Source organism: Mizuhopecten yessoensis, unplaced genomic scaffold, assembly GCF_002113885.1.
Source record: "Mizuhopecten yessoensis strain PY_sf001 unplaced genomic scaffold, ASM211388v2 scaffold10717, whole genome shotgun sequence".
Taxonomy (NCBI): Eukaryota; Metazoa; Mollusca; class Bivalvia; order Pectinida; family Pectinidae; genus Mizuhopecten; species Mizuhopecten yessoensis.
In genome coordinates this window covers 510676-522592 of record NW_018408686.1, presented here as the reverse complement: position 1 = coordinate 522592, position 11917 = coordinate 510676, and the positions used below count along the sequence as shown (strand labels likewise).

The following is an 11917-nucleotide window of genomic DNA, read 5'->3' as shown; positions in this document are numbered from 1 at the left end:
TTTTTTACGCATTTTCTACGCAAGTGCGTAAATTTCAGTTTTCCATTTTTTACGCATTTTTTACGTATTTGTGGAATTCCGAATACTCTGCATTTGCGGAAAAAGTGTGGAATTTACAATGTGGAAAATTTGTGGATTTTTTTTACGCATTTTCTACGCAAGTGCGTAAATTTCAGTTTTCCATTTTTTACGCATTTTTTACGTATTTGTGGAATTCCGAATACTCTGCACTTGCGGAAAAAGTGTGGAATTCACAATGCGGAGAATATGCGGAAATACTGTGGAATTACGCATTCAACGCGTAATTTGTAGGTAAGGGTTCATTAGGATTTATACCCGAAATTGTTACATTTAAAAACAGACAAACAGACCAGACCCTATCTTATAAGAGTTTTCTGATTTTTGCCAATCAATGTATACATGTACATGTAGGAATGTAGCTACTAATACTAGATTCATGTGAAAGGCTTAGTCTAAGGCTTAGGAATTAGAAAATAATGCATATTATAATAATTTGTTCTTATTCAAACTTACGATACCACCCACTCTTAAATTAGGTGGTGATAGACTTATGAAGGTGATAGTTGTTACGCGTGTGTAACGTTAGATATCCAAAACAAACTACAAAGGTCAGAAGTCCAGTTCTAGTGTGCCTCAACAGATTAGCAGAAATATAACAAAATGGGACCACATACGTGTATCATTCAAATGTAAATATTAGAAACAACCCTCAATGAATCGTTCATGAAATACCTCCAAGATCCTTACTGTAGCAGTGATTCACAATTGTTGCTATACTTAACGTACAGACCACCTACTTTCATTTTAGGATATTCGGAACATATCTGATTTTATTAAATGATTCCGAATCTAGATAACTTCCGATGGTAAACTTTATAACCAATGAGAATGCAGTTATTTCAACAGTGCCGTACCAAAAAATACCGTAATGGCGAGTTGCTACAGACGCATTCTCAAACACGATAGATATGTTATGTGATTATCAGTGTTTATGAGGAGAAGGCAAGGAGATAAACATGATTTGTGTACACCAGAACATCAAAGAAAAGTACAAGTATTCAGAATCCGTTTAGTGGGACGTGTTCACACATTTCTACGATTTTTTCCCTACTTCGTGAAACTTTCACAACCAACAGCACAAGAGAAGGATCAGTAGGATGATCACATAGGATCACACAAAATGAATGTGTGGATTTACTCAATTTAAATAGATTGGTGTTTAAACTTCAACTTTAACGTTTTGTCTCAGATATTTATCCATGTGTTGATCATTTACAAACAGCCAACAAACAACACTTTGAAACCAAGCAAATGCCTACTGCAATGGATAAAAACAAAAAGCGGCCCCTACGCATCAAAATCATCAGTATGGGGAATGCTGAGGCCGGAAAGGTAACAAATAACATTACATGGTTTATTTTGAAACAGTTTTATTTGATGTTGAAAACAGAAAACTACAGTCCTGTGGCATAAGAACTTATAATGTCGTCTAAAAAAACTGATTGTCTTCTCCATCCTATATATCTGTCNCTGTGGAGTGGCCTTCTCTCCCAAATGAACCAATGTCCTTCTGGCAACACATCCCTGTCGCAATATATGAAAAAAATCCTCTCATCGTCAGAAAGCTACGTTATCGCAGCTACATCCTATCATGTTTCATTGTTTTGGACTATGTAACACGTTTGAAACTTTTGTATTGCCTTGCCTTACCTATTACCAGTCCTAGAGGTATTTTGATATAGTTCCTAGGCCTCTCAGACGGGAGTGAGAATTATTTTTCATTTGACTCTGCCTTATTGTCAAACATTAAAAGAACTTTACTGTTCAAACTCTGGTCCTTACCTTTGATTATAACTTACTGCAGAAACTTAAGTTTCAGACTTTTTCTTTATATTTTCTCAAAAATTCATGATCATTTTATGAAAAGATAATTAATTTATTGAAATGAAAATCAAATAAATGCAATGTTCATATAGAGCACAAGTATTAGCCTCGTCTGTCAATACACCTATAATATTGTAACAGGAAAATTAACTGTGTATTTCCACCGTAGACCGAACCCTCGATCTCCAGGTTGCTAGTCGGACGCTCTACCACTGAGCTAAAGGGAAATTCACTCTAGCTCAAAGCTAGAAGGCGACCTTAATCCTATGAACAATTAAAACCTGCCACACTACTCCCCCCTTTTTAAATGTGTTCGCCCTCGAACACCACAACCCAGGTTCTAACTCCCTGTCACCATAGGGAGGGCCACAGACACTTTGTAACAGGAAAGAGAATAGGGTGCTTCCACCGGGGAACGAATCCTAGTCGGACGCTCTACCACTGAGCTAAATGGAAATTCCCTCTAGCTGCTGCATGCATAGGAAGCTAGAAGGTGACCTTAATCTTATGTACAATTAAAACCTGCCACAATATAATCATATATTATATAATAGGTGTATTGACTAGTGATGGGCTGATGATCGATTATAATCGAAAATCGATCGGTTTGCCCTTTCCAATTCCGATTATCGATTACAAAATTCCATAATCAATATAATCGGTTCATCATTGAAATCAAAGCCATTAATGTCTTCCATGTAAAGCATGCTTTTGAAAATCATACATTGTAATGATTTATACTATGTGATTGATAATAATGCATAAAAGTGGCTTAATATCCATTCATAATAAAAGAACGAAACTTAATGTACATGTATAGTGAACAACTTTGTCTATTGATGTAATAGTAGTGTAATCTCACTTTATTTGGGTATTCAGTCCCAAAAAATTATAAACCAATTATGCAATTGATCATGGATCAGTTAACTACTTTCGATTACAAACCGATTATCGATTGTGATTTTAAACTGATTGCCCATCGCTAGTATTCACAGACGATGCTAGTACCTGTGCACAGAGATCAATTAATTCAAGGAATCCCAAACTTGTGTTAAATTGAGCTAATGTTAAGCCAATAAAACATTTTTTGTATGATCAACTTGAAAGTATGAAAACTACTGAAAAATAAAGTCAATACACTCAATAAATACTTATATAAGTATGTGGTTCTAATCATATGATCTACACACCAGTCATTCCAGACAAAAATAAAATACTGGATAAATAATTACATTGTAGGGTGTATGACCCAAAAACAAATCTGCCATACAGGTTTTATATTGTAAAATTGCATTTATACCTGATCACTTCAAAGTCTTTCCCAAACGACAAGATTTTTTTTACCGAGTAAGATATATAGAGCCAATCCAGTCTGGGGAATTTAAATTTCAATTTTAGTAAGTTTGTGCTGTGTGAATCATGGATACAGATCCACATGTATATCATATAGCTTGACCACTGTAATCTAGATAGAAATCTTCTGCTTTAAACAGTACATGACTGTCGATATATCATCAGCTGGTATCTTCTGGACCATAGTCCTTTAGAAAAATGTTTGACCATGTATACATGGTTTTTGAGATCATATTACTTCATATTATTTGCTAGGCCGCATGTCTGCTGGACCACCGTCAAACATACAGAAACTATATTATATCTGTTGGACCACAGTCCTTGACAAAGATTTAGATAGAAAATATATATCTGTTGGACCACAACCCTTTAAGAGTCAAATACCAGGCAAATGCCAGGTAACTAAAACTTTGGTTAATTGCTTCAGAAAGTTGTTTCCTGAAATATTCCCTTTCTGAATATAAAACCTAGCTATCATCAGGCTTTGCCCTACTTGTTCGGTGGTTTAATGATAATGTTCATGGTATTGTGCAGTGTGTATCGTAGTCTAGATCAATATCCCGGTGCCTGTATAATTAATGTGTGATATACTTGACTTTGTGTACAGTAGATGGCAGATCCTATTACCTGTAATTCCATACGCCTACCTATGTTAAGTCGGGAACCAATCTAGGACGATTAAATTCTTCTTCATTGTTTATTGGGTTTTAGGAGTAAAAAAAATGTATCAGTCCCCAAAGCTGTAAAAATTACTGATTCTTTAGAAATCAAAATGGCATGTTTATATGAAGTAATATAATAAAGAGATATTTATAAATAATAACGATATATATATTTATGATATAAAATATTATGCGTATGTGTATCCACCACTGATAGTATCTGCCATTTTTAGTTAAGGTTAGAGGAAGCCGATGAAGTTTTCTTTTTCATAAAAAAAATGAGACCAATCAAATGATCCATCATATTTTCATACTGCTAAAGCCACACCATCTCAGAATTATGTTAAATATGATGAAATCCCTGTTATCAACAATTGGTAACAGAGGTCAATATTTGTTCAATGCCAGTCTAATAGGAGTCGAACCTGGGCCGTCTGGTTATACTACGCCTTACGCTTTACCGAATGAGCTAAAGAGAAATTCTCCCTAGCAGAGTCAGTATCATTAAAGGCTAGTATTTTACCTGAGAGTCGAGTTTTCCAAGGGCCATAGAGATTCTTGTGAAAGTATCACTGAGTGTATATCAATAATTCCTGGATCATTGTGTGGGTGCTTCATACATTTGTATATTGGGTTACAGAAATTTTACATTAATTATGAAAACATATAAAACTGAAAGTTGAAATTAATTATACAATTTTATATTATTTATTTGGAATATTTAACTACTTGTTTTTTTAATCAATATTTTATAATTTAAACAAGATGTAGGCCACAAAATCCCCAAAAAATGTTCACAGTCACCAGTAAATCATACTACTTTTGAAATTAAGGGTAAACAACATTCAACTTGTCTAGTACTAGTACTATTAGTGCAATGTAATAGAAATAGAAATGTAAAGGTTTCAGTCAATATTTTTTCATGACTCTCATTGTCTGAAGTCAAATAGACTGCCAAGCTAGAATTTTCTTGGCTTAAAATCCTTGATATAAATGAACCTATACTGAAAATGTTCAATTGACATGATTTGGCCTTAATTTAGGATGTTGGAATGTTGATTCAGTGATGGTCTCATATGTGAAAAGATAATATAATGACAAGAGACTCTTGGAAATACTTAATTCAGTTATCTGTAAAAGAAATGTAAATTAGCTTCATTGAAGGATTTCAATACATGTATTACAATTACTACCTAAATGCCATTGAAGCCCTGAAGCTTGTGAGTATGTGTGGAAATCGTTATAGTTTATATGACAATATTATTGCATTTACTTTAATCAGTTAAAAGTAAACACTCTTTATGTTGTTCCAGAGCTGCGTGATAAAACGGTTCTGTGAGAAGCGATTTGTCCACAAATACTTGGCCACGATTGGTATAGACTATGGTGTTACAAGGTAAGTGTGTGGTAACAGTTTAACAGAATGACAGAGTAGTGTGTACATGTGAAGTGGAACTGGACTGGGTAGATCACCAGCGACCAGGTAGCTCAAATGGTGGAGCTTACGTCTAGAGACAGAGGGTTCCGGTTTGAACCCCGGTCTGGCCATGTAATATTTGATCTCCTGTTTTAATGGTGCCTGTATCCAACCCTTGTTTAAAGCATTTGGTGTATGCTTGATAAGGGGATACCCTAACCTGGGTTGTAAATAGTTGTGTCTTCGGGGCGAAGACTTAAAAATGGAGGGAGGAACATAGCAGAACTGGAATGTCAGTCAATCATTGGTGACCAGGTAGCTCAAATTGTTAGAGCGTCTGTCTAGAGTTCAGAGGGTCCCGGGTTCAAACCCTAGTCTGGCTGTGCATTTTTCCTCTCCTGTTACACATATATAGATCCTATATTTGTCTGTGACCATTTAACATACATGTATGTTGCTTAAAGTCCTGCATAAGTCATGCATATCTCAGTCTGATCCATCTACTTACAGTACACCTTTTATTTCAAACCACAAATTACCCACTCCGAAGTGGACTCCGACTAGGAAGCCTGGGATTGCTGGTTTGATACCTGGTGGACGCACATTACTCTCTTTCCTGTTACAAATGGTGTCTGTGGCCCTCCCTGTGGTGACATGGAGTTTAATTAAGAACCTAGGTTGATGTGGTGTTTTAGGGAAACATTTTAAAAAGGGAGGGGAAGTAGTAGTGTGGCAGATTTTAATTTACATAGGATTACATTCGCCTTCTTGTTTTATGCCTGAGGGAATTTCCCTTTAGCTCAGTGGTAGAGCGTCTGACTAGGAAGTCTCGGGGAATGCGGGTTTGATCCCCGGTGGAAGCAGTACACAGCTCTGTTACCTGTTACAGTTAATTTTTATTCTGTTGCTTCATGTTATAACTATAAGTAACTGGACATATATTTGTGATATAAAGGTTATACTATGGCTATATACAGGCTTCCATATCCTAACCCATACTTAACCTCAACCCTTACCAGCCCTCGGTCGTGCTGATATGTGGGGCTCCGATATCGATAGATAAGGGGGTTGGCTGGACTTAAAGGAGCCCAGCACTGCCCAAAAATTGTAAGAAAACTATAACTTTGATAAATAATTTCTGAAAAATTTACCTTTCAGAAGATATAACATGATTCAACAAGTGTTCAGTATGTAAAAAAAACTATTAAGAAAACCAGAACCAAAAGAAGGATACAGTAAAGAAATACGATATATAATGATAGAACTAAAAACATAAGCAGCTTTCACCCTTCACAGGGCTTGTCATCAAAATAAGTTAGATCGCCTTATATTGTAATTTCTATCTTTCCAAAGTGAAACTGTTTTGAAAGTCGACAGCAAGAACCCATGTATTTTTAATAATCTTTTACTATCAGCTATATCTACAAAGAGTGCTTGTGCAAGCTTTAAATCATAGTCGTACATAAAATTAATAGTCTTTCAGTGTATAGTCAATGATTGGACGATAAGCTTTCATCAATAATGTATCAATTTAAGTCTGTTATCAGCAGAGTTACCTTGACTATAGACAATGTATGGTGTAGGTATGCATGACTTTGATATATAAACCTTTCACATATATACATGTACCTAATTACATACTTTGTGATGCTATATTTGAATGCCACAAAAGGAAAGCTTGATGTGTTTATAAATATATTATTGAAAGTAAAGTAAGTGCTAATTTTATACTTTCAATTTCTGTGACAATTACCTATATACCTGGCCTTCAAAACCAGCTGAGTGTTAACGTTATTGGTAGTCTGTTAAAACATCTGAAACATTGTGTTTGGCAATAATTTAATGACTTATACTTTTGTTCCAGAATAATAGTTTAGCTTAATTGTGATATGAATCGCTGACAGACTTTTTAACAAAACAAAAGTTAAAACTCTTGAGAAAAATTGTCTGTAGACTGGCACAATGACATTTTTACCTATAACAGTTGTACATACTCGAAGTCTGACAAGTTAGCAGTTTAAATATTTCGTTAAAATAATACTACCTTCTTAATTACATGAATTGCTGACAACCTTTTCATTGCTATAAAGCAGACAGTAAAAAAATAGTGTTTACCGTATTCGCTGTAATAAGTGTACCTACCTTTATAAGTCAGTCCCTCCCCTTTTACGGGGACTTATATATATAATTACTGAACTGCTACATGTGCCCCCTTTTCACCAACATGATCCTCTATTGTGGTCCTAATTACCAATTAACAAACCACAGTACTATACATTTTGTATCATACGCTACAGTCTCACAATTCAACAAGACTGTTTTCCAGTATTCAAAATCAAACCTCAAAATTAATTTAATGAATACTATTCCCAAAATTATTCATACTCTTAAATAGTCCATCTGCATCACCTGTCCTTTATAACCCCTATGTTAAATATTTACTGTGCTTATATAACATGCTGTAACCCAAATGGGAGAAGACTTATATAGGCTTAAGCCTGTTGTCTGATCCTTTTGGAAACAATAAAGTACCCAGGTATCTTGAAGAATTGAATTAAAAAAAAATAAGAGAATAATTTTGATTTTTCTTTGGAATGGGTCCAACATTTATCAAGCAACTGCCATAACTCGTTTTGTGTTTATTTTTAATAAGCACCCCTTCATGTGCCCTGGGTGCTAATTATGGTGAATATGGTATGTCAATTTTAATTATAGGTTATATGTAATAAGTTTTTGTGACAAGCACAATCTGAGTTCTTCCATTGTTATCATATATATTATATGTATCTACAATTAAAACAGCCGTCCCGACCTAACAGCCCACAGGTTAAGGATGTATAGGGTTACATAGGCTATTGAGATGATTACAGCAGTATATTGTTGTATTCAGCACATTGTCTTTTGGGTGTTGTGCTGACATAGTCCGACTACAAACTGTCATGTACATATATATATTTTTTGAGTGAAATGAAAATACCTTGATTAAATTGAAAGTGAAGTATACCATCAAGTTTAAATTTATTTAAAAAAATGTATAACCATTGTCATTATTATGAAATATTTGTACCCCCAACCCCCACTAAGTGATGGTTGATATTTGTCCTAGTGTCTGTCTGTCCATAGAAAAAAAATGCATAAAAACATCTCGTAAATCCCTGAATAAGGTCTATATATATCTGATTAGAATTTGGTGGTCATCGGTCAAAGTTAAAAGGTCAAAAGTCACGGTCAAAGATCACACTTTAACACTATTGAAGTAAAAATCTTAATTGTATGAAAGTTTTTTCACTCACTCCTCAAAATCATCATGTTAAAAGTCTGAAATGCTGTATCTATGTAAACTTTGTAGATTTATTTTGCAAAATAAAAAGATCTGCCCATCTACCATTATTTTATATTTTGGGAGCTAAAAATCCAGAAGCACAAAATTGAGGTTGTATGGGTTAAAGTCATATGATGTGGGTTATATCAAGCACATTAAATTTCCAGGAAAACTGAAGCCATGTTGTTCTGGATAAAGAGTATCTGACATCACATGCATGATTTATTTTTAAACTCAAACTGTTTTTTGTTACCAGGGTTACGATAAAGGATCGGGATGTCAAGGTAAACATCTTTGACATGGCAGGACATCCCATATTTTATGAAGTAAGTAACTTGACCAATTCATAACTTTTGTAAGCAATTGCAATATATATGTTCATATTTATAGCATCACTAGAGTTTTCAGATACAGTTATCAACCTATTAGTTCTCTGGTTACTTATCAGTTGGAAAATTTAAAAGAATTGCCGAACAACCTTAAACAAACAAAAATAACCCTAATGGAATCCATCGACTATATAGGGTAGGCTGAACTGAATATCCACTACTAGTGGACATTGGATCTCATTTTCACTAGTATTTTTTTCAAGTATAGTCAGCAAATTATAGTAAAGGGATAATGAATGCTCAGACCAGAACTTGAGTTAAGGGGTGCCTACAAGGGCAATTACTAGATCAGATACGGTAATCAATTAACCATCAAGTAAATGTAGAAACAAATCCAGATTTTTATTTGTTTTTATTAATTACCGTTGTATGTACATTTAAATATAATTTACTCATGGTTTAATTTTTATATCTTTGTGAAGTTCTATTTTTATTTACCGGTAATAACAAAACTGTATGTATTGCATTTAAAATAAGTGATTTATTTTCCCAAAAATGGAGAGAAAAAAGGAATGTCTTCCCAATTTCAATGTAGGAACAGCTTTTGTAAAATTTAGGTAGGAAAAAGCAAGTGAAGTTAATTAATGTCCTAAATCATAGATAATTTATAAATCAGTCGATTAATTTATGGAATTTGTTACAGATTGGATTTCTTGTATCACTTAACAGTAGAATCAACGAAAACATTCATTGTAATAATAAAATCCAATTTTGAATTAATATTTCCTTTTTCTGCAGGTAAGAAATGAGTTTTACAAGGACACTCAAGGAGCTATCATAGTGTACGATATCTCCGACCGATCAAGCTTTGAGGCTCTCGATTCATGGATCCAGGAAATGCAGAATGAGACGGGGAATCAGACAGATGTAGATAATGTGGTTGTATGTGTGTGTGGTAACAAGGTAAGACTTCTGAGATTTTAGGAGCAGGGTGCAAACATTTGTTACCGATGATATAAAAAGAGAAAAACATTTTATGATATCAACTTTTTGTGTTATCATATGCAAAAAAAAACCCACCTCCAATCAGTCATTTTTGAAAGACATTAAAACAAAGCTTAAATATTTCACAAAGAGTTTTCTTAATTAATTTTACAATGTAACCAATGTCCTTCATTGTTTATTAAATTTTGAATTCACCACAATATCTAAATATTTGCATTTTTACAACGTACCAGAATTTGAATTAAGAATAGACTCCATCCAGACAGTCTCCATTGATTCTATATTAGAAGATATAAATCCCAAATAATATAAATAATTTACTGGGAATTTTTGTTTCAATTATCGCCCTTAAAACATTGATTCATTCAGAGTTACTTGCATGCTTATATACATCTGATTTAATTGTATGCATGAAGAATTACAGTATAGCGTTAGCAATTGCTTCAAAGTATAATCAATCAAGCAATTTCCAATGTTTAAACAGCTTTTTTGGTGTGGTACTCCTAGTTTAAGAAATATTTTTGCCTATCATTGACAATGTAATAATTAAAGGTACCATACAGCCTTAAACACACGGTTTGGCTGAATCACCTATTAAGGTTGTTGTCATGTCGATTGTTGTAGACAGACAAGAAGCGATCGGTGGATGAGCTGGAGGGACGTCTTTGGTCGGAGACAAAAGGTTTCTTATTCTTTGAAACATCAGCACAGACAGGAGATGGGGTGGCAGAAATGTTTCAGGTAAACTTACCCTTGATGTATACTTACTGTAGAATGTAGAAAATCTTAATTAGTGTCAATTTTCCTTTAAAGTAATTATAAGTCGATCTCCACATCCTGAATATTGTAACATCCAAGCAATATTATTGGAAAACATTGCCTTACTGGCAAGCAGGCAAGCAGGCAAGCTTTTCCAGTGATGTTATGTTAGTGCACCCAAATCCCCCCCCGTGACGAAAATGCCATAAGGCATCATATTACATAATATGTGATGTAAATAACTTTACCATAGTCTTCAACACAGTTTAAGCCTTCAAACATTTTGACAAGAAGATGTAAAAGAAGGGAAAAGTTATATTATTAATTAAATAGTTATGAAATGTCTTGTAACACAACAAATCTTAAAAATTTGGTCTGTGCGACGGACATCTCCTCAACTATTAATCTGAGGCCTATTGGTTGTGATTTAGTGTTAAGGCATTACATACAAATTGAAAATACCGATATCTCAATGGTAATTTCAGTGTTATAGTCGACTGAGCCGTCAATGCAAGTAAATTGTTTTTCCACAAGTGTACTTTGGTACATACAATGTACTGACAACCCAATGCTTGTTTAAGGAAACAAATTATTACCTAAAACCTTTACTTATGTGACAAATTTGCCTGCACTAACGTCAACAGTTAAACCTGGACATGCTGACTATATAATGGTTCAGCAACGTCGATTGTGGTCATGAAAATAATTGGAATCAATGTGTAGACAACAAATTACACTCTGTATAACCTTTAACCAGTAAACAGTATCTCAGCTAAAGAGAAAACTGTAAAGACTAATAAAATCTATTACCTGTAACTGAGCGAGATCGGTTTATCTCAGTCGAGGGTTAAGATTCTGTAACAAAATCCCAACCGAGGCGTAAGCCGAGGTTGGGATGTTACAGAATCTTAGCCGGAGACTGAGATAACCCGATCTTCCACAGTTACAGGTAATTGATTTTTTTTCTCGCACCTTTCAGTTCGAAAAAAACTATTCAATTTTGCTAAAAAAAAAGTATCCCGCCTTTTATCTACAACATCAAATATCTAACAACATCAAAACTGTATATACATATAACGACAAAACAGATCATTTATAATGCAAATTGTCAATTTCAAGCAGTTTTTTTTTTTTTTTTTTTTTTTTTTTTTTTTTTTTTTTTTTT

General features: G+C 34.1%; 2 protein-coding genes across 5 annotated transcripts in view; one reads left to right on the top strand and one right to left on the bottom strand.

Moving 5' to 3' along the window:
* Positions 1-839, bottom strand: part of LOC110462006 (NADPH oxidoreductase A-like) — an 18955-nt gene extending 18116 nt beyond the window's left edge. For 3 of the 4 annotated variants that reach the window (XR_002464214.1, XM_021515766.1, XM_021515768.1), the window contains exon 1: positions 754-839. The gene's annotated coding sequence lies outside the window, so the exon portion shown is untranslated. The remainder of the gene's footprint in view (positions 1-753) is intronic. The other variant, XM_021515767.1, reaches the window with a different exon arrangement.
* Positions 840-940: 101 nt separating this feature from the next.
* The window catches only part of LOC110462008 (dnaJ homolog subfamily C member 27-like), a 15271-nt gene continuing 4294 nt past the window's right edge, over positions 941-11917 (top strand). Inside the window, exons 1-5 of the mRNA XM_021515769.1 lie at positions 941-1413; positions 5234-5316; positions 8916-8985; positions 9787-9951; positions 10618-10734. Of these exons, the coding sequence (XP_021371444.1) occupies positions 1333-1413; positions 5234-5316; positions 8916-8985; positions 9787-9951; positions 10618-10734 (516 nt within the window). The 5' untranslated portion in view covers positions 941-1332. The remainder of the gene's footprint in view (positions 1414-5233; positions 5317-8915; positions 8986-9786; positions 9952-10617; positions 10735-11917) is intronic.